The sequence below is a fragment of the Gordionus sp. m RMFG-2023 genome, chromosome 3 (assembly GCF_954871325.1).
Source record: "Gordionus sp. m RMFG-2023 chromosome 3, tfGorSpeb1-WG-v2, whole genome shotgun sequence".
Taxonomy (NCBI): Eukaryota; Metazoa; Nematomorpha; class Gordioida; order Chordodea; family Parachordodidae; genus Gordionus; species Gordionus sp. m RMFG-2023.
In genome coordinates, this window is record NC_088777.1 from 34923762 (window position 1) to 34949014 (window position 25253).

At 26.3% G+C, this 25253-nt stretch overlaps 1 protein-coding gene across 4 annotated transcripts in view; it reads left to right on the forward strand.

The window, feature by feature from the left end:
- LOC135925707 (calcium-dependent protein kinase C-like) overlaps positions 1-25253 on the forward strand; it is a 74013-nt gene that overhangs the window by 35616 nt on the left and 13144 nt on the right. For 3 of the 4 annotated variants that reach the window (XM_065461163.1, XM_065461162.1, XM_065461165.1), the window contains exons 3-4: positions 14872-14954; positions 16929-17040. In XM_065461163.1, coding sequence (XP_065317235.1) covers positions 14872-14954; positions 16929-17040 — 195 coding nt within the window. Of the gene's footprint in view, positions 1-12537; positions 12613-14871; positions 14955-16928; positions 17041-25253 lie in introns of those variants that run through there. The other variant, XM_065461164.1, reaches the window with a different exon arrangement.

Here is a 25253-nt window from a genome sequence, read left to right on the forward strand (position 1 = left end):
ATCAATAAAACGAATTATTATCGTTATTTTCAAAAATATTATTTTTATATTTTTTATTGGTTAAATTGAACGTTAAAAGTAAAACATATATACGTAATTTAAAAATATATATTAAAAATATCATGTAAACTATTTGTAAAATAAAATCTATATAAAAACTATATTAAATAAAATTAGTATAATAAATTGTATGTTGGGTGGGATGAGGTCAAAAAGGTATGATAAAAATTAAAATATTTAAAGACGCCATATAGTGGATAGAATATTATTTTCTGTACTTTTATAAATAAAAAAAAGTTATAAGTAAATTTATTGAAAGTATTAAAGCTAAAATATCTAATAGACAATTTTTTATACCTGTCCAAACATTTATTTATAAAAACTAATTAATTCTCAAATAATATTAGGAAAGTGAAAGCCCACTGGAATATGATTGTAAATATAATACCTAAATAAAGGAGCACTTATAGTCGAGCGATATTTAGTAATAAATAATTTATTATGTAATTAACCGAGCGTTATTTAATAAATTATATATTATGTCGTTACCCGATCAACATTTCCCAGCCGAGCGAGATTTAATAATAAATGATTTATTATGAGGTTACCCGAGCGATATTTCATAGCCTAGCCATATAGACCCACCGTCTTTTGATTAATATTATAGCTTGGTTATTATTATTTTGGATATCTTGATTTAGCATTTTTTTAAAAAATCGACAAAATTGAGGCCTAACAACACTACTATACAATATTGAATCCCGGAAAAAAACACCCGGAATTTTTTTTCTTATATATAGAATTTACTTAAAACCTAATAATATAGGTAAATTTTTATTTGGATGGATATATTCTTATTTAATAGAGAAATTAATATTTAAGAAAAAAATATTATTAAAATATAATATATTAATAAGCTAAACTTTTTTTAGGCCCTTATTCATTATTTAAAGATTACTCATATACCCATAAAAAATGCTTAAACAAGATAAAATGCTGAAGTTCAAATTGGTACTGGGATAAAATACCCCAGTAAAATAACCTATGTATTTCTTATTTTCGTAAAAATTATTTGCTATAGTAATAAATACAATGTCAATCCTAATTATGATATTAAGTAGACTAAATTTGACAATATTTTGTAATAAAATATATTTATCTTATTGGTAAATCACGATTATATATATACAAATTTAATAATTTAGAATAATAATTATATGGGTTGACATCGAATGTTGAAGGAAATCGCTATTATAAAATCTGGAAAGCTTCACACCCCATCACGGTATTCCTCGCAAAGTTTCTTTACCAAATCTGGGTATTATAACTCTGCGATTTTGTTTTCGGTATCCAACTATCTACACGCCATCGTTCAAGTTTGGTTTCATCGGTAGCCACCTCGCATTCCATTTTTTTAATCAATACCCAGATTGATGGGTGTTTATTCTCTACCAGATTTGCGTTCTTCGTCGGATAGAGTGCTCTGATTCACGTTCCAAGTTTCTGGAAGAAATCGAGGCTCAATTTGACGTGTTTGGAATTGAGAATTGCTTGCGACAAATTCTACAAATATGAGGGTTTTTTTTCCTGGGGTTTTACTTTCCGGGTTTTTTTTTCATATTACCAATATTATTAATTACATGAATTAACTTCCTCTAATTAAATTATTTTATGGTCTCGAGTAGATTTATAATTGATAATTCAAAAAATAATAAAAATTTAACTTTCATATTATGATTTCAAATTTAATTGTATTTACTATATATTATATTATTTAAAAGTAGCGAATACTTTTCAACTTTCAGTAGTACGATTCCATAAAACTGAAAGTTGCGTTATTGTTAACTGTTAGCGTCGCAAAACATAGCGATGTCGCGCTATAATCAATGTTTAACATAGTCAATCATAATTTGTTTCTAATTTATTATTTGTGAAAATATTTTTGCTACAGTTGGAAAGGAATGAAATTCTATAGGTATTTTACTTTATTCCCTCAAAAAAAGGAGTAAATATAAATAGCATCATATTTTATTCGGCTTTTTCGCTGCTAAATTTGTTTATGAATGAAAGCATTCAAAAGCTTGTTTGTTGTTTCGATTACATAAATGGATGGTGGTATTTGTAATTTGGTAGTTGTATAACTTTCCTCGTGCCATGACATTTTGGTTTAAAAATTAATTTTATTATAAATTTTCTAATTATTTTATTTTTTCCGAATCAATAGAAATTACATATTTATAAAAAAAAATTTATTTCCTATTTTTTTTTAGAAATAACAAAGCACTCAACGAGCATATTGATTTTATTTTCCCAATCAATAAAGATAATTTTTTTTTCACTTCACTTCTAATTACCAGCCTTAGTTATCTTTCGATTACTTTGATTCTTTCTTTATATCTATTAAAATAATTATTATCAAAAAATAATACAAGAAGCCCTTTAGATGAAATAGAAGATTTATTTATAGAAAATAAAATATAATTTGATTTTGCTCATTGACAGAATTATATAGTACATATTAGTTATTTTTTCAATATTTTACTTAAATGTGTTTGTGAATATGAAAAAATATTTTTTCGAAATTTTATTTTTTTTTAAAAAAGAAAAGAAAATATTAATTTTGTTAAGATTTTAGCGGCATTATATTATTAAACCCGATTTACTCCCCGTGAATATTATGATTGATTCTTGTTAAAATAAGATAGTTCTTTATTCAAGTTCAAGATAGTCAAAGGCAGTTCTGTAGTCCTAAAATATATTGCGAGAGCATGCTATTATTTTTAAAAAAAATTGGAAGGGGCACACTAAAATGGGCAAAAAAGAGACAAATTTTTTTTTGCAAGATTCCTTAGACAGAACATACAAATAAACTCTTAAATTTACACAATTATGTTTTCTTAAAATTATTTTAGTTCGAAATTTTTTTTATATAGCTTTATCTTTATGTGATACTTAGTGGTTAAATGGCAATTTCCTATTTTTAAAAACGACTAATTCAATATAGAAAAATATTGCCTAAGCCTCGAGATTTCGCAAATAGATGATGAAACCTTTGTACCACCTGAACAATTCAGGCTTACGTAATATTTTTCTGGACAAAATATTGTGTTAACCGTTTTTAAAATTCGGGCACATTAGTAATGCATTTTAGTTTTATACAACTTTATATATTCCTTATATATTAGAAACAAATAAATTAAATAAAATTTTTTTTAAAAAGTCGGTTAATTATTCATTTTTCATACATATCTTATTCTTAGTATAATCGTCTTAAATGTGATAATGACTTAATTTAAATAAAACGGATTTGTTAGACATTAAAAAAGAGAAATTTAAAAGACGAAATTATTATTTGATATTTGGATATATTTTTTTAATAGTTTAAATCGAAGCATTTTATATAAAATACATTATATCATATAAATAAGCTATTTAAAAAAGTTATATAAAAATTGAAATATAAATGACGTTATTTAGATGCATATCATCACAATTATATTTTATATAATATAATACATAAATCGGAATAGATCAAAAATGATGAAGAAAAAAAACTACAAAATTTGGCATAGCTAATTTTTTCAATATTTTTAAAACATTAACCAAACATTTCCTTGATTAGTTATCGTTTGCAGACCAATGACTTGTCCGCCTCTTTTAAATGTACTGAGGAAACATCATCATTAAACAGGAAATATGTTTTATCATAAGATAAGACTTGCACCCAAATCCGTCATAATGACAATCATAAGGTGAAGGTCGCCAAGGATTTATTACTTTTATATTATCATTCATCCATTTTTTTGCTTGATCCATATTTCCCCATAACAAATGTAAGGGTCTGCTTTATCCTTTTCTAAATATTCCATATCAGATAAGATAGCTAAGATAAAACTGTTAATTTAATATGTAGCGGAGACCAGGGCTAGTCGGCGCAATTTTTGTCAAAATCATCATAGCTCCTAAAATAATGATCATATAAGATCTTACAAAATACCAATAGATAACTTAAACATCTACCTATAAATATATACTGTTATATTTTTTAAATATTTAATAATTTTCTTTCTAGAAAGGTTTTAGTAAAAGTCATTTTTTGAACCTAGTAGCCCCGAACCCGTGGTTAGTCGGATCATCGATGGGGCTAGTCGAATCAAGTGGTTTATTAGGCTTCTTATGGGACAAAAAAATTTTTTCGCAGATTTTAATATGTAACTATGATACTTTATTTAATATTCTATTTATAATAATAAGAATAACAAATAAAATAACAATTTTTTTTGACAGAGAACTACTCTACATTGACCAATCTTCAAAATTATGAAAACTTTTATAATCCTGTTTACATATAATGCACACATCTTTTATTAATGTGTATATTTATTAATAATAAATTTACTCAAAATTTATCTAATTCTATATTTAAATATATAACATCATTTGATCTTATTATCAGGCTAAATATAATCTGATAACTAAAATATTCATGTCCAATAAAATGAATTAATTTGAATCATGTTATATTGTCAATTAAAATAGATATATATATAAATATTTGTTTGTTAGATATAATTCATTTTAAATATATTGATATTATTATCAGGCTAAAATTTATATGCTAAAATGTTCATATCTAATAAAATGTATTAATTTGAATCATATTATATTGTCAATTAAAAAAAAATATATATATTATATTTGTTTGCTAGATATAATTAATTTAAATAATTGATCTTATTATCAGGCTAAAATTTATATACGCAATATATATAATATCTGTGACAATATATAATATATATTCACAATATGTATATGAAGATTTTAGTTTGCAAGATATTTATATAGGTCTGATATTATATTAAAATTGAAATGTATTATGAAAAATCAATCACATTAATAAATTTATATAATAATTATTATTTAATATATTACATTTATAAAATATTATATTATGATTATCTGTACAATATATAATATATTATCCAGAGACCTGCAGAGGTACCATTTGCATGGCCCGGCCCAGCCCGGTTTTAAATTTTTTAGGCCTAGCCCGGATATTTAAAAAAAAATTTTTTACGGCCCGGCCCGGATTTAAAAATTTCAGGCCCGGCTCGGAATTTTTTAAAGTTATATTCGACCTGGTATATACAAAAATTCACCTATGAGGTATTTTACCATATTTTTCAGCGAGTATTATCGCTTATTATTTAAAAATACATGTAAAAAGCTAATATTTTGAGAATATTATATTGAATTTATAAAAATTATAAAACTGTTATTTATAAAAATGGATATTTTGAGCATATACTATATTTTATATTGCATTTATAAAAATAAAACTAATATTCATAAAAATGGTAATAATATTTGTCATATACTATATTTTATATTACATTTAAAAAAATAAAACTAATATTTAATTTATAAAAATGGAAAATATTTTGAGAATATAATATATTGTATTTAATTTACTATTTAATTTATAAAATAAAAATAAATCGCTATTTAAAAAAATGCATGTATAATAAATAGTATTTTGAAAATATAATCTAATTGCACAATATTAATATAATTTATTTTATAATATAAATTTTTAACAAAAGAAGATAATTGTATTATATAATATTGTAAAAAATAATTATGAAAAATGTTGGATTAAAAACTTTCATTACTCAAAGTAAATATAATAAAAGCAATAAATATTTGACAGTTTGCAAAGTAAAAAACCAGCATGATTGACGAAACCCTATACTCAAGAAAGATATTAAAAATTCACAAATTATCATGAAGAAAGAGAAGCATATCTACCTTTTCAGGTTGAAGATTACTTCTTTCTTCAAGAATTCTCCCAGTAGTGGAAAAATTCCGCTCACAGCTTGCACTTAAAGCAGGAATTGCCAATTTTGCTAAAATTGGAAATTCGCTTTGATGAGCCGCCCACCACTCTAACAAATTATCCACTTTAAATGTTTTATCTATTATTTATGTAATTATAATATTCATCATCGGGTATTGACATATTACCAGAATTACCATCACCCCATTTGTCATAAAACGATTCAGTTTGTTTAACAACAGTCATAATTGACTGGTGGTATTTCATTTACTTCCTGAGCCTCTTGTAATTTAATATAATCTTTTATATAGTTTTCCGTCATTTTGCGATCTGTCCCTGACTACATACCTAATTGCTTGAATTTGGGACAGAGAAAAAGAGAAATAAAGTGATACGTGTGTAAAACAAATTTTTTTAAAAAATGCTTTATATTAAGTAAAATCAATTTTATTTCTCCTTTTCGCTTTGAAAGGTATTACAAACTTTAAGAAGGGATATTCCTTTATTTAATTGTTTTGGTAAAATATATTCTAAAAATTTAGATATGAATTATAAAAAAATATATTAATAATACTTGAATATTGGGGCTTATTTAAGATATTCCTTTATTTGATTGTTTTGGTAAAATATGTTGTAAAAATTTAGATATGAATTATAAAAAAAATATATTAATACTTTAAATAAATTTGCAGGAAATTAATAATTAGATCGATGTAGTGTTAACCATCACACAATTTATATTAATCATAACTATAATATAATCTTATAACCATTAACTCATAATGTAAAAATTTTTATAAAAAATATTAAGGCCCGGGCCGGGTTTAACAATCTTAGGCCCGGCCCGGATATATTAAAAAAAATTTTTTTAGGCCCGGCCCGGCCCGGGTATATTTAAAAAAATTAAAATACGGCCGGCCCTGCCCGGGACGGGATTAGGGCCGGGTTTAGGGCCGGGCTTAGGGCCGGGCCTGCAGGTCTCTGATATTATCACAATATGTATATGAAGATTTTAGTTTGCAAGATATTTATTTAGGTCTGATATTATATTAAAATTGAAATGTATTATGAAAAATCAATCACATTAATAAATTTATATAATAATTATTATTTAATATATTACATTTATACAATATTATATTTTAACCTGTAATAAATGGTATTTTTCTTAATGAGATATCATTTTCATACAGTTTTATAGTTTCTTCATAATCTTTTTTTAATAAAAATTTTACTATCTTAAATTTTGCATATATATTTGGGTATCATAAAAATATAATAAAACGATTCTACTAACCTCAATGGTGGTAATATTACTAATTTGATATTAATATATACTCTAAGCATTATATATCAATCTGAAACTTTCCCAAATATTGAAATAGATATTTAACTTTCATATAATGTTTATTTTGTCATGTTTAAACTTTTAATTTTTTAATACAACCTAATAATATAAAGTGAAAATATTGTAATTTTTACGTCAAAAACATGTCATAACGGATAAAAATTTAAATAGTTAAATATTAAATTATTTTCATCCCCAATTATGGATATTATAGTATTCTATTTTAGAACTAAATTTCAAATTTTAATCTTAACTGGATTTAAAATAAAATCCTTTGAACCGACAAGCCCCTTGCGCCGACTAGCCCTAATCTCCCCTACTTTAATTTCCTGTTTATATTTATGGCTTTACGCGTTTTTAAGCAATTTTGCCCTTTATTTAAACACCTTTTATAAATTTATATACGACGTGAAAACCCTGGCGACGCTATCGGCTCTTCCGGAATATAAATTTTTTTACCAAAATTAAAATATCATATTAAATAGATGACGCTATGCAAATTTATGGATTATGGCTAAAATTTTGTTGCTAACTTACAATTTCTGTCCGACCCCATTTGAAATTGTTAAATATTGCTGGAATTATTTAAATCGGTAAATAAAAAAGTAGTTTATTTTAACTTGCACACCTGATTCCCGGGATACAGAGCCTCAAATGTGAGAAAAATGACGATTTTCTCCACTGTATAATTTTAAAATTATATCCCAAAAGCTATTTATTTAAGGCATGAATTCTATTAAAAATTTTTAATGAAGGCTAATATATCGTTCAGGCATATTTTCTGAATACTAGGCCTTTGTGGTTCAAGATGAAGTATAAGGATTTCACTTGGAAGCGCAAGTTACCATCATCCTTTTGTGATATTACAAGACACTTAATAATTTGAATCATTTAAGTTACGTAATAATATCTGAATCTCTCATTCATAATACAATTGCCGTTTATTTATTCCAAAAATATTTAGTCCCCTAACTTATCCAATTATTCAAGATAAAATTTAAGCTAAATATTATTCAAACTCAGCAGTATTGCAAATATTAAATATTACATTTCACTCGAATATTAATGCTAATCGAATATATGGGCCTAAAAGAATTTTTTTTAAATACCCGGCCAGGCCGAATATTTGAAACCGAATGTTTTAAATCGTCATTATTTTCTATAAAAAATTAATATGATATATTTTTAAAAAAATCAGGATCAGGCAGGACCTGAAAATATAAAACATGGGCCTTCTATAAAGAAGAGGTTTTAGTTAGTTTTTTGCACCAAAAAGGACCCATAAATTCTTATACATATCCCTCCCCGAGTGACAAATTGTGAATACATAAAGCAAAAATTTTAGATGTGGTCAGTCCTTCAAATGCTACCAGACGAACATATACTTTACATAAAGATGAGACAATTACAGTTTGTGAAACGTAGCATTTATTTTTCGTTTTAAAAATAATATTTTTTAAAATAATTAAGTTTCTTCATTTTCAAATTTCTTTGTTGTGGGATTTAGTGATCTAGTTTCTTATTTTCCTAAATCATGGCGACCTTTGAAAAAGTTATTATTTCATTTTAATATTGTAAAATAAGATGAATTTAATGATTATACTATATAGTGTAATCATGGTTGGGCAGTATCGCGAATACTTTTTCTAATCCGAGTTAGAGAAAAAAAAGAAGATCAAGATCTTATCTGTTTCATCCTATTTTATTAAAATGAGCAACGTTCATTTAATACATTTTTTAAAATGACGATATAGAACTAGGAAATATAGATTCCAGTTAAACCTATCTCCAAAGTTTTATTAAATAAAATAATAAGCTATAACAGTGATTTTGTTTATATGATATATAATATTCTAAAATAAAATAACTGAAAATTTTTCGGTACCATAATATAATTATAAATTTAGATAATTGCTAATAAAAAAATATCTTTTATAAGTAAAAAAATGTTATCGGTTTAGTACTCTAAAATAAGTATTCCTATTTTTATAAATGTAAAAACGAAGAGATAACCTTCAGAGAATTAAGGGATTTTATTACTCTTTATTCTTTTTTAAATTCAAATATTACAAGTTCACGCATGATAAAGTGATCTTTTATATACATAATTTTGAAATGTATTTGTATTTATTCAAATACATTTGTGAAAATTTCCTTAACCCTCTGTATAATCATTAAAAAAATTATAAACGTTATCACTCTAACTTTCACTTTTATTATTATATTACACATTACATTAATTTCCAGAGCCTAGTTCCTAAGATACCACCGGTAAAATCATTTTTTCCTCACTAAATTGGACAAAGAGATCGAATGAAGTCAAAATTTTTGCAAATTTAATTAATAGTCCAAACAAGAGACGATTAAATTATGTTTGATTTAGAAATTAAGTGTGTCAAAATGCTTAAAATGATAATCTTTAATCGTTATTAGATTAAATTAGATAATATACTATATTATATTAATATACACTAGTTTCCTTTATATTTTCTTTTATTTTACAGAGAAACGAATCAATAAAATTCTTTATCGCATTTCTCGATTTTCATTTATTCTTATTTTTAGAAGAGCTTTTGTAATGTTCTAAATAACGGGAATATAACAATTAAAATTTTTTTAACGGTAGTATAATCGTTATATTTTTTTCTTTGAATAATGATAACTTAAATTTTTCAAGTAACAAACCTGAAGCGAAATTTAAACACAGCCTGAATTTAAATTATTTCTCCATTTTCAAGCAGCTTTTTCATATATCCCTTATTTTTTTAGCCCCATATACTGATGCAATAGTGTTTTATGCTGTAGGATTTGGACTTATTTTAAAATTTTAGATTTATAATTTGGAATGTTATTGTATATAAAAAATAATTGATGGCACATATAAAAAATGTACCCGGAATAAATAACAATTAGATTATATTTATTTGAATGACAATGAGAAAGTAAAAGAATTTATTTAATAAATTATTTATGAATGATTGAAAAAAATTGATTTATTTATTATATACGGTATCGACAAAAATTAAAAGTATAGGCCGCACGCCGGTATCTATCAGTGTTTTTAAAAGTAACGCGTTATCGCTACCTTTAACGTTTTTAAAGAAGTAGCGCGCTATTAGCTGCCTTAAAAAATACTTAAGAATTTTTTTAATATTTTCTAAGTATCTATATCTAGGGCAACGATGAGAAAGTATAACTACGACTAAATAAAATCGTTCTACACTAGCACGCAATGCAGTATTATTAATATACATATCTTTTATTTAATTAAGTATTTTTAGATTTAAAAAAGTGCGGCTGAAGGATTTTCAATAGTATTATTATTTATTTCAAAAAAAAATTCATCCATAGTAAATGGCGTTTTTTATCTGGCTAGGGTCAGTCTAACATTATAATGGTATTAGTTGAATAAAAATGGTATAAGGGATAAGTGGGTGGCCATGTTTGTCAACTGGCCAGGCCAGCACCCTTTTTTATCTATTAAACCAATTTCTCTCAAAATTGGTTAAAATATGAAAGGATTAAAATAAGTATTTTTTTACCAGTTTTGATAAAATTTATAAATATATAAATAGATGAGTAATAAATAAACATGTTTAACATCCAGATAATAATTATAGATGAGCTGATGATAATTTATTGTAATTTTTAATTTATAATATAATTCTTGAATAATATCTTATATCCAGTTGAAACATACTATGTTTGGACTGGGACAGAAAATAAACATTCACATTGTAGTTCAAAATTTATAATAGATACAGCTTTGATTCAGATTTTATTTTAAAGATTAAGGATTGGGCTACACATTGATATCGTTGAAGCTACTAGTTTTGTTTGACGATAAAATTTTTCGCCACATCTTACAATGAAATTTATACCTGTTAATTTTTTTATCGAAGTTAAAATATTTTATGAATTCAGAAGAAATCCATATTATCATCATTTTCCAGGGAAATTACTTTGTCGATATGATCTGTACTAAAATTATCTACAATATCAATCTCTATCGTCGACATTTTAAGTTATTTTGAAAACTAGATTTATAATGCAGATTTTTAAATATAAATTTCAAAATAAAATGAAATAAAAAGACTACGATTTTAGAATTAATTATAAATATATTTTAATAATTTTTATTTGTACTTATTATGTAAAATTGAAAGGTTTCTAAATTAGTAGCGAGCTACCTCTATTTATTTTTTTTAAAGTAGCGCGCTACACACTGGTATCTATGTACCTTCGTTTATTATAGTAACTATTCGGTATTTTTATTGGGCCCATGAAAATGGCATCAGTTCTTACATAAAAAAAATTTCAAGAGCTATACAAATTTACCCCCATGGCCATTTTTATGGCGCTTCTTTTACTTATTTTATAAATATAATTAAAATATTTTTTTTTCCCTTTTTTAATAAAATCTGATAATATTTTTATTTCAATGATCATAAAATTAAAAATTTTGTATCAAAATTAATTTTTAAAAAAAATACATTTTAAAAAACATTAAATTTAATCTTTTTAATTTTATTTTTCGAAGAAATTTTAAAAAATATGATATTTATTAAGAATAATTAATTTATTGAAGCAGTTTTAAATTTTTTTTATATCTAAATTTAAATGTTCCATTTTTTCAAATGGTACAAAATTTTTAAATTTTATTTAGCTTGTTTTATATATTTCCGAAATATGCTTTTTTGTAGCCTATTGATATTTATTTTACATTTATATTGATCGAATATTAATGTGTAAGGAGTGTGGCGATTAAAGGTCTACAAAGCCCAGTCCGTTAAGAATTTTTCCCAAGTTACCTGATCCGTTAAGTTAGTTCTCAGGCCCATCCTGTTACTATTTAAAAAATTTCCCGTAAATTTACTAAAAGTTGGCCTCGGCCCGTTAAATTTTTTTGTACAAATTTACCGACCATTACATTTTTAATATACATCGTCACCGTAGTGGCCCAGTGGTGTATGATGTTTGCTTGTAAACCGAAGGCCCCAGTTTCAATCTTGGTAAGGAACTAAAAATTTTCGGGTTTTTCTGCGATGACAAATATGTATACACATATGATATGATAAATTTATGAGCTGAGAAAGGCAACCCTGGTCACCGACAGGCTTGGACAGCCGGGTGCTAGGATACGTCCAATAAACAAAATAAGACGGCCAGCTGAACTCGTGGGTCATTAAAGGATGAAAACGATCTCTTGGCCAACGCTAGGATAATGGTGACCTCGGGGGCCGTTCAAGCTCTCAATGTCTACCAAGCTACAATGGACTTGATAACTATACTCCGATGGGACATCCATCGGGACTCCGGTGGGAGATCAAGATTACAATGGAATTGATAAGAATACTCCGGTGGGATATCTGTCGATATTGATACTTCGCTGTGAGATCGATACTTTGGCCTCGATAGCGATACTCCGGTAGGAGATTCAAATGGAATTGATCAGAAATATAAAATTAGATAAAAATAGATAGCATGAGTAATAAAGTCGAGAGAGATATTGAAGGAGCTTATCATCAGAAAAGGTGAAAGCTAAAAAAAATCTAATTTTTTCCCAATGTCAATTAAGTCTTTTATATCTATCCTTTATATGGCTATCTATTTCTACAACAACTGTTTTATAAATCAATTGTGTTTGATATCTGTATTATGCACTTGTAATTGAATCATATTAATACGCTGTTTAATTTTTTGTGAATTTACTATATTATTTATAGATTTAGTATTTTAGTTAGGCACCTTTTCAAATACAAAAATAAGCACATTGTAATTTATTTTCAAATAGTATTAATCAAAATCAAAATATTAGCTTGAAATTCAAAAAAATATATCATAATTTTAATGCCAGGGCTGGTATGAAAAATTAGAGATTTGCGCAGCCCTGCCTGATATTTTATGTCTAAATTGTTCGGTCTGGCCTAAAAAATTTTTACACGAATTGCCCGGCTCGTTATAATGGTTAATATGCTAAGTTTAAAACTACATATCCATATAGAGTCTCCTTCAAGGGTCTGGCATCTGTAACTTGAAATAGATTATTCATTATAATTATCATTTTCTTCCACTATTTACATGAAATTTTATAAAATTATGCATATATAAATTGTTTAGCATCTTTTTTAAACAGTATAAATTAAAGGATCGAAGGAATATTCCATATTAAAAGAGTTACCTCTCGGGATTTAGGGGTGTTCTGGAATTTTTGGGGAAATAATATTATCGAGGCTCAATAGTGATTACCTTTTTATAAAACTCTTTAAATTCTAAAATAAAACTATTTAAATGTGACAATATTTTGTCATTTTCCCCATATCCTCCTATCATAACTCATACATAAAAATGCAGTCCTACATCTATCATATCTGTCTTGATTATATAAAAGTAATATAACATTGAATATCGCATCGCAAATTTATAATCTAGATATATGGGAATTCATTTATATAATTTATCAATTTATATTCGATGCGATTACATATAAAATATGATATCTATTTTTTCTGGCCACAATTGTGATATTCGATGAGGCCTGCATAATATTACACAGAGCAATATAGTGTTATTCGTCCAAATGTCAATTAAACCCTCTTTTTTGACCAGTGGTTCTAATTGGAAAAGTGCGTTTTATAAATAATAGCATATCAAGGCACATTTTGAATTTTATCTCACTTTTCTTTTCAACATCTTATCTACATGTTAAATATTAAAATTTTTGAAATTCAACTTATTAAATGAAATGTGATAAAAATATTGAAACTTTTCTTATATGAACCAAAAGCTAGATAGAACGGCCTCTTAGTATAAACCGGCTGCAATGTCCGTATAACTATTTTAATATCTGTCATAATATTAAAAACAATCTTCTATAATATATTTATCGTTTTCGAAGTGATAGTCTGGCTCCTCTTGGTTTATTATTTGATTGGAATGGATTATATTATGGAACATCTTTTGTCTTAGTAGTTTTTTTATTCTTTATCAGACAATCTTAATCTGCTTGAAATAAAATTAAATATATGTTATTAAATTTTAAAAATTTAGTGTTTAATAATTGAAATCAATTCGCCTGGTCTGTTTGGTTATCAAGATTTTGAAAATGATTTTAAACTTACCTTAAAATTTAAAACAACTAAATTGTATTTAATAATGAAATGCGAATCTTTTCTATTTGGTTTGAAAGGGTTCATATCCTTACCAAGAAAATCAATTTCCACTCCTACAATTTTGGGAATATATTTTTGGTTTACATAATATTTTTTAAAAAATATGGTCCCTTTTTGAGGTAATTACCAGAATATAGAACTGAGGACAGCTTCATGCCTGGCTCACTACATTTTTTATTTGGAGGATATTACTAATTCTTCTTAAATTTTTACTAATTAAATTTATATAAAATACATTATCACCCTTATATTTAACAAAATACAAATCATATATAACTTTTTTAAACACATAGTGTTCTACACATACAAATAATGTCCTTTTTTAGAAGCATAATGACTTTTTTCAAATACATAATGTCCTTTCTCTATGTCATTAGGTTGTAAACTTTGTTTAAATAAAATATTACTGATTTAGATAAAAATAATATACATATTATGAGCGGGCTGTTTCAGTATCAGTACTTAAATAATAATATATCTATTTTATTCTTCAACAAAAATTTAATGCCCAACAGTTTGTTCCTTCGTAGTTCACAAGAGATGCCACGAATTCGTTACTTTTAAGTGTCCTGGTGCGGACAAAGGGCCCGACCATGAGGTACATAAATATATTTAAATACTTAATTATTGAATTTTTTTTAAGTGACCCTGCCAAAGGTAAACTTAAATCACAAAAACAATAATTATACAAGAGTCCTAACATTAATTTAATTATAAATGATAATTTAATATGCCATAAAATGTGAATACATTGCTTGCTTATCTTGTTTTTATATTAATTTTAGAAAGTAAAATATTGGGACAAATCATACAATCAATAAAGTAAAATAAAAAACAATTTTCTAGATATTCAATTTAAATTTAAAATGAGCAATTATGTTCCTTGAAATAAATATTGTCCGATTTGTTGAATAAAATAAAACATTTAAAAAAATATATAAATTAATTTTTTAATTTTTTGCTAGTAAATTATGTTTATATGGATGGAGTAGAGTAAAAAAAAATAAATGGGGAAAAAATTATATTATTTTGTTAATATTAACTATTAAGTGTAAGCCTATATCTCTATATGCTCTCCAAACCCTGAACCCTTTTTTAAATTTTTATATCTGACCGGACCTTTTTTGCTAATTTTTATTTTGGTAGTAGGGGACCCTTTCATTATTTCTTGAAATTCTTTTGTTATACTTCTTTTGGCAGTGGTGAAAAAAAACTTCCAACTTCGCACTGAAAATAAATATACTGACTCGTTGCAGATTTACACCATTGTGTTCACAATTTCAGACATCAGGTAGGTATCCCCGAAAATATAAAGAAATATGCGAAAGTTTTACTAAAAGTTTCCCTCTTACTCCTTCATTTTCCATTCCCTCATCTAATCAAAGAAACTATATGCTATTCAAATTAGGAGACCTAATGGTGGAGTCATTGCTCTCAGTCAATTTATTGAAATTATTCTTGGTCAATCCACTAAAAGCCTTAAAATTTTACACCTTCTAAGTAGATTTAGTTTAAAGTACCTATTAAATTAATATCTAAATTAATTTTAAATAGAACACCAATTCATTTAATCAGAGTAAGGAGCAGCGCTACAGTAGTGCGGTTACACTTTTGGAGTGAAGGAGCGCCGCTCCACCGCTCTTTTAAATTTAATGTATAAATTATATTATTTTTTAAATTTATGCAATATTAAATGTTAGTTTCATATTGGTTTTTCATCTAATAAGTTAACATATTAAAAATAAGTTTTTCTTTCTTTATATATTGAAAATTTCTTGGAAAATCTTGTAAGTCATATTAATATTCATTTTATAGATATATGATAAAAATAGTTTTTGATATTATGGATCTAGACATTATAGAAGAAATCGAAATAAAAAATAAATTATCTTTTTAAATAATTTTATTGCCGATTTTCAAATGTTTAAAATGATGAAAATATCATTGCGGCTATTATCTATTTTGCGGGATAAAAAATGCACAAAACATGGTACTAAATACAAATTAATTATTTTTTAAGAAAACAAATTCTTGATGCAAAAATAGCTACTAGTCCAGACCCGTGTAATGATTTGGAAGATTTTTTTGTTCCATGAAATTGATTAATATATTGGACAAATATTTTTTAAATAATGATATCAAAAAATTACTATTTTTGATAAATTTCCTGAATTAAAAAATATTTTTTATAAAATACAATACCCCGCTTCCCTCTAGTGCTCCTGTTGAGCGCCTGTTTAATATTACTAAATAGGTTTTAGGAGAAAGGCATGGATGTTTGTTAGATTCAAATTTAAAAAATTTATTACTTTTTAAGAAGATTATAATAGGATATATCATTTATTATAAATAAAACTTTTTTGAATATGATTTTGTTTCGTGTACTTTCTAAAAAAAAATAAAAATCAAAGCGGCTATGGAGTGACACTCCATTACTTGGAGCGGGAGCTCCCTTTTAAAATTTAGTGGGAGTGGAAGCTAGCTTTTTTTGAGGAGGTAGGAGCAAGAGCTAGCTACTTTTAAAAAGGACCGTTAACAACTCTGTATTTAATTCTTTATTATGTTATCATAGGATGTCAGGACGAAACACAAATTCAAAAATCATACGTATAGTTCTCCCACGTTTTGCGACCATTGCGGTTCACTGCTCTATGGTATCATACACCAAGGCATGAAATGCGAAAGTAAATTGGAACAATACAATACAACACATAGAGTCCTATACGGACGGTCCGACCCGACCAAACTCGAGTCAGTCTGACTCGGTCAGACGTTTTCTCAGACTCAGTCGGATTCGAACCGCAATTAAAAATTTATTTCAGACCTGAACACCCGATGCAGGGAACTATCTTATATTATTACTTTAGACTACATGCTACGTCATATACCGTTTGCAACAAACCGAACCGGAATGAACTATTATAATTATTTGAATCGGAATTGAACAAACCAAAATTGTTAAACAATTTCTAAAAATGTTTTATGTAAATTTAAAATTTTTTTAAAATAATTCAGCTTTTTTTGGAAATACTAATTTTGTAAAATCTTAATTTTTTTAGCCAATCAAATTAGGAGATTAATAAGCTTATCAATTTTATACCCTTTTAAAATTGTTTTTAGTTTTTAAATAACCTATTTTCGTTTTCCCTATATATATTAATTTATTCGCTATCGCTAAAATAAATCCAAAATTAGCTTTAACTATAAAATTCATTATGAATGAAATAAAACTGACCGTAACGATCCATTTTGATTATTAAGAAAAATTTAACCAGTCATAACATAACTATAATAACTAACGGCTCGAATCTTTGGGTTTAAATTGTAATGCATATTATTATTTTATCATCATTATCACCAATCAATATCTGGTATTAATTAAAAGACTAAAACACTGGAAAACCTAAGCAGGGTTATGTTGTCATTTATCAATATTTTAGAAACCATTAAAAAAATAAAACTTAAAATATGTAAATAAAGAGTTTTAATAATCAAACTATCATTTTTTTAGAAAACGGTATCACTTATATCTTTATATTTTATCGAAAACAAAATTATATCTTTTTTTTGCCAATAAATAAAAACTATCATGATTATTGGATGATGAAAAAATAAGTTTTTGTAAACTCATCCAATCGTATCTAAATAGGATATTTGAAATTAGAAAGAACAAGGATAATTTTTTAATGTAAAAATGAGAATAGGGGAAAAATACTCCTCCTAAACTGAATTGACGAATTCGACACAAGGAATTCTCCATAACCCATACTTTTATATAGTAGAGTGAGATAGCAATTAAAGCTAACAAAAAATCAGATGAAATCGATAAATTACGAAGGATCTCAGGTATATCTTGCTCAACAAAGACAATTTCAAACAGTTTCTTAAATTTTACAATATCATTCATTAATGAGATAATTCGATATTTTTTTTTAAAAAAATCATCAAGTTAGAAAGTGCGGTCATGAGGATAAGAGACTTTCAGAAAAGTTCTATGAATAAGGGAATGTTTTTAGTTTAAAAAATACCTGTTGTGAATCTTGATTAAGGAACATCAGGATTATATTTCTCCGTTTGATTTCATTAATAAATAATTTATTAGATAGGAAATAAAAGGAATAAAGATAAGACCAATAGCTTCAACAGGAATTACTATTTAATAGTGAAGGTTACGAAAGCTTGGAGATCCAAGTGTTGTTAAAATTAAAGTAATTGAGATCGAGGCTCTTCTTTCGATTATGGCCTTAACTCTTAATCTGCTAGACATAGATAAAAATATGCTCGGTCTTCTGATTCGCGGGAGGGGGCTATGATTAAAGATCGTCATTAAAATTGGAGGAGTGTGGATAGATATGAACGTTATATTCATTTGAATAAAATTGGGCAGAAGGGGGGGGGGGGTAGTTTTGATTTACTTATTTTTGCTTATTTTGATTTATTTAGTGGGAGGAGGTAAATTTTAGCGGGGGCAATATCTTTATTGGCTTAGGGGGGTGTAAAAGTTCCTTAATTAGAGAATGTTTCTAAAAATCTTTTTTCATACCTGATTTACTAATACAGAAGGGTTGATTGAATTCTGTAAATAAAAAATGATAGCAGTTTTTGGTATAATTTCTTAACAATTTTTTAGTTATTATAATATATTTGATAAGAATTGACCAAATATTGCATATTTTAGAATCTAATATATATAATCTCCGTAATCAAGAAATGAACGTTTTCATATAATCTTAATGTTATTTTTATTTTTTCTATCAACTATCAACTTAATGTTAATTTTATTTTTTCTATCAACTTTCCTATCATCTTAATGTTAATTTTATTTTTCTATCAACTTTCCTATCATCTTAATGTTAATAAATCGAAAGAGACTATATACCTCTAAAGTTCATCTACGAGATTCGATCCCCAAACTTAACGTTCCATAGGCAAACGTTTTTTCCAACTCAGCCCCATTCTATCTTAAAATTTTTAATACAATTCTTCCTATATATGAAACTATATTTTGATAAAGTAATTTTATTATATCAATATTTATTTTTTTTATTGGAGGCTCCAGACTTGGAAAAAAAATTCAAAATTATTATCGGTTGGCCAGGTTTGAGAAAAATTTTTTAAAATTATAATGGGTCGGGCTAGGCTTGGAGAAAATTTTTCAAATTATTATCAGCTTGGACGCTTGATTTTTTATTACTAACTATGATTAGTCATTGACCTAAAACAAATTTTTTTGCAGGCCTGGGCTCGGCTCGGCCTGATCAAAAAACCAAGGCTCATATTTTCCAGTTCTCAACTACATAATTATTATGATCTTTGGTTGGGGGACCTTTCTTGGGAATTTTTTCAATATTAAAAATTAGGCATAGGTGATCAGTAATATTTTAATAAATAATATTGATATGGGTATCAAGTAAAAGCTTTAAATATATATTTACTCAAAAGCATTTACACTTAGTTTAATGGTTTGGACCTGGCCTGAAGGAGAAGAGCGGGTTATAAAGAATAAAAATTGGATATTATTTTCAAATGACAGGTAACAACTATTATAATTGTATGAAGAAGATTATCATTCCCCGTCATTTTTGACGGGCTCAGCAATGCTGACTAACGGGAGCTCTGGTACTCTTAGTTATATATTTTTCATATTGCAGAAAGACGGGTCATCATACTTTAAATTAAGAATATCTTATGATGTGTGGTTCACAAATTTACCCCTTTTTCTCCCCTAAATTTTTATATTTTAATAAAGTATATTTAGTACCATATACACAAACTAATTACCCCTCAACCCCGTTATTCTTGACGGGTTATAGCTAGCATTATATATATATTTATATAGGTTTCTATAATGAATTTAAAATGCACAAATAGGGCCCAGTCGATATTCTTTGATAAGAAAAGTTAAATTATCTAATATTCATTACCATAGAACGACCAAAGAATAAACATTGTTTTATTTAGTGTAAGATTTTTCTGTGAAAGTAACAGTTATTATTATAATATTATATATTAAGTATTTTAAAAAAATTATGACAATTTTTCATTTAAAATCAAGACGATATTTATAAATAATTTATGGAGACAAAAAAACAGTTTAATTTTTAATAATACAATATTGTTAAAATGGTAATCCAAATAATGTCACGGCATAGGTGATTTTAATTATTTCTCACGTGAAATATAATTTCTTAAGAGCACGACACCATATAGGATAAGTTGATTCTTAGACTGCGCTTAGATGGTCCAAATGCCCCTAAATGCTCCGATATAAATAAATTGACTTTTTCGAAACCATTTCAAAGTAGTCAATTTAGTAGTTTGATAATTTTACAACATTTAATCTTAATTAGTGACTAATATAATTTAGCACTATTGTTTCGTAAATATTTTTAAAAAGAATAGCATTCTTCATGAAGCATTTACTTTTAACTTTTACACTTCATAAATGTGTCAAAAATTATATCGAATCCAATTTTGCGACACTATATTATTTTTTAATGATAAAAACAGTTTGAAACTTATAAAGGTTTAAGCGACCATTTTTTGCTTAAAAATTGGCATTTTAATAACATAGTAGTATGAGAATTTTATTCGTTCTTTTACGATAGATGTTACCTTTTATTTAAAAAAAATGACGGGGAATGAGAATTTTATTCGTTCGTTTACTATAGATGTTACCTTTTATTTAAAAATCATATCCAATTTTTATTCTTTTTACCCCCCCCCCCTCCCCATCATGTTTAGTCCAATTCATTAAGACTAAAAATGAACACTATTTTTTTGAGTCAAAATATATTTAAATTGGCCTTTACCTCATATCAAATTCTTTGTTAAAATCAGGGATGTGAACCCGGACCCTGAACCCTCATTTTGGCTGTACCCGAACCCGGACCCTTTTTAAAAGTGGAGAGTCCAAGGGTTCTAGGTATAAAAAAAAAATTTTAAAAATAAAAATATATATTTTATAAATAATATAAAAAATTTTTTTTAACAAATAATTTAAAAAATTTTAAATTTTATTAACTTTTTTTCTTGGAATCATTTATTTTATTTACACCTTTCGATTTTCTTCCTGGGCTTCCATTTTATCTAGAGATTGATATCATAAATTATTTTCTAGTGTAGGTAATAATATTTACTCTACAATTTTCTAGTAATGATTGCCTAAAAAATAATCACTTTGAAACTATAATTAATAAAGCAAGGGATGTTGCAAAATATTTAATCCCACAATTGCAAGAATATTAAAATCAATGAAAAGGTCAATGACAATATTAGATTGCACAACACGTTGATCCTCAAATTGTATGATGCTAGATCGATTATTAAGTTTGAAAGATTTCTGTAATGATTTTATTATAGGAGCATGCTAAGTCATTTTGTCAGAAGAAGATTGGTGCCAAAATAACAACATTAAGATTAAAATCAGAACAATTATGTTAATTTGATTTTTATGGCATATGGATTAGATGCCGATTAGATTTAGAAAGATTTATTAGTCCTTTTTCATAACGAAATATTAGAAAACATGAAAATTTGAGAGTAACAATATTTGCAAAATAGTGTTTTATAAGCTTCTATATATTTAGACCCTCGATATCAAGTTTTATTGAGTACTGAGCAAAAATAAATGGCTAAAGACCATCTTAAGGATTTATGGCATACACAAAACTCCATTATTTACAATATATTAGAGGCTACGACAATACCTACTGGTTTTAGTGATAATAATGATAATGATAACAAGATAGATAATCTTGAAATTTTACTTTTTGATAGAGAAAAAAAAATCATATTATCATCAGAGAGAAAGGGGGATCAAAAAATGCCTATTGCATCTTTAATAAAAAGTTCCCAGAAAATAAGAGAATGAATAAGGATACAAATATCTTAAAATTCTGGGAAGAAAATTCTTCAATATATCTAGAATTATATATTTTGTCTAGAATCGTCATGGCTGTACAGGCGACACAAGTCAAATAATTTATGTAATATAAAGATAACTATCTATTTTAGGTAAGCGTAGAACGTGGATCTTCATCTTTAAAATATATATTGTCTAATTTACGTGGAAATCTCAAGGATGATATTTTAGAAGATATTATGATTGTGCGATTGAATAAAACATTTAAAATTTAAATTATTTCATTTTTAAATTTTTAATTTGTAAATTATGAATGTGTATATATAGTAGTATAATAATAAATGAATGAAAAAATCTTTTTCAAGTCATTCTATTTATATTACCTGAACCCGGACACTTTTTTAATTTTATTACTGTACCAGAACCAGGACCTGGACCCTTTTTTTTGTCGAAGGGTTCACATCTCAGGTTAAAATATTACTAATTATCTATGGTTAATATTTAATATTAAAAAATCCAAAACCAGGTCCAAGGCCACAATAGTTTTGAAAAATTTTTCACAAGCCCTGTCAAAGATCATAATAATTTTGATAGTTCAGAACTAAAATAAAATTTTAAAAAAATCATAATGCATTTAAAAATGCTATCAGAATCAGCATGGTCCTTGGTTTTTTGATCAGGCCCTGCCTGCCCAGGCTTGCAAAAAAATATTTTAGGCCAATGTCTGGCCCATATTATATATAAAATTTCCAAGCATCCAAAACCTTAATAATTTTTAAAAAAATTTTTCAAGCCTAGCCCACCTCATAATAATTTTGAAAATTTTTTCTCAACCCTGGTCCAACCTATAATAATTTTACAAAATTTTTCCCAAGCCTGGCCCATTATAATTTGTAAAAGATTTTCCCAAGCCAGGTCAAAGCCCATATCAATTTTGAGGAATATTATCCAACCCAGCCCAACCCATAATTTTCCCAAGCCCGGAGATAGTTAAATTTCTAATTAATTTATCATCAAATGAAGGGGAAATCTCCTATTTATCAGTCCCGTTACGGGTTAACTCCTAGTATACATACAAAAAGCACATGAATTCGTAATGGGAAAGCCCGGGTAAACCACTTATTGGAGAATCATGACAAAATCAGGTCTGTCCTAATATTTTTACAAAAAATAAATCTTACCTCGTTTTATTGGAGATAACCCCAAAAATTATATTATGGAGAAAAATATGGATTGAAATTGCGTCCACTGCAATAATTCTAACAAAATATTTTTTATAATACTGAATGATTAATTTTTGCATCATTATTTGTTATCCATTAAATAAAAAATGATTCTTATACTTTTTTTACTATGATCAATTTAAATTATATCTAGAAAATAAATTCTTGCTTATTATATTGGTTTATTGTTGTTTTTTCAGATAAATTTAGTGTATGTTTTGCCTTTCCGAAATTATTTATCATAGAATTTGATAAGGGCTATATCTTTATGTTAAGTAATAAAAAATGCTATCTATCTAAATTACAAAAATCCCATTCAATATTAATGAAACTTATTTGCAATTTATTTATATATTTTTTAAGAATTTTCTTTTCAATCCATATAAATTTAAGCTAATTTTTTAAAAAAAATGATAAGGGTTAATTATTATTTTGTGTGTCTGTTAAAATTTAGAGCATATCCTTTTTGACATTTTAATTTTTTGATGGTGAGAAAAAAAGGAAAGGAAACGGGATAATGGAAAGTGAAATAAAAAATAGAGAAAAAGGGAAAATGAAAGAAAAAATAGATAAAAAAGGAAAAGTGAAAGAAAAAGGGTAAGGAAAAGAAAAAGGGTAAGGAAAAGAAAAAGGGTAAGGAAAAGAAAAAGGGTAAGGAAAAGAAAAAGGGAAAGGAGGAAAAAAAATGTAGAGGGAAAGAAAAAGATAAAGGAAAACATGAAAGGGAAAGGAAAATGAGAATGGAAAGAAAAGAAAATAAGAAAAGAAAGAAAATCTGGAAAGGAGCAGGGAGAGAAAAAGGAAAAAAAAGGGGAAAACAAAAGGTTAAGGAGAAGAAAATGGTAAAATATAAAATGAAAAAGAAAGGAAATAAAAAGAGGGGGGGGGGTGAGAAGGGAAAAAAGGGAATTAGGTGAATAAAAAGGAAGGATAATGGAAAGTGAAATAAAAAATAGAGAGAAAGTGAAAGAAAAAATAGATAAAAAAGGAAAAGTGAAAGTGAAAGAAAAAGGGGGAAGGAAAAGAAAGAGCATGGAAAAGAAAAGGGAAAGGAGGAAAAAAAAGAAAGGAAATGTAAAGGAGAGGAAAAATAATGTGAGGAGCAGGAAGAGGAAAAGGTAGGGAGAAAGAAAATGGGAAAGGAGAAAGGAAAGAATCTGGAAAGGAGCAGGGAGAGGAATAGGAAAGCAAAAGGTTAAGGAAAAGAAAAAAGGAAATGGGGTGAGAAAAAAAGGAGAGGAAACGGATAATGGCCAAATCTCGAAGCTTGTATAACATTATTTTGTTTATAATCTTAATAAGGTCATTTTCTAAATCTAGCCAAATCCGCATCTTAATAACCCTATAAAAATTGAAGGTAAAGAAAAAGGGAAAAGAAATAAGGAAGCAAAAGGAAAGATTAAATAGAACTTATTATTATTTTTATTAAAATAAAACCTGTAGAGGAGTCAATAAGTGCTTTTGCATAGTAATAGAGGTGCTAATATTAATAACCTTTAGAGAGCATACCCATTTTCTGGTATAACTATCATGTGAGAACAAGATCTATATGGATGATATATGTTCATGTAAATTTTAATATATTATCAATAAAATATAAATAATAATAACATAAATAAATGCTTAATTCATTATTTATTTCATATAAAATATTCTTTATTATTATAGTATACATATCTTCAATTATTAATTAAAAAATAAATATTATTCTTGTATTTACCTTATTTTATCATCTATACATATATTTTTATTTTAACTATATTTAAAAGAGGGGCTGAGTTTCAAATAATCATAAGTAATAATGCGTAAC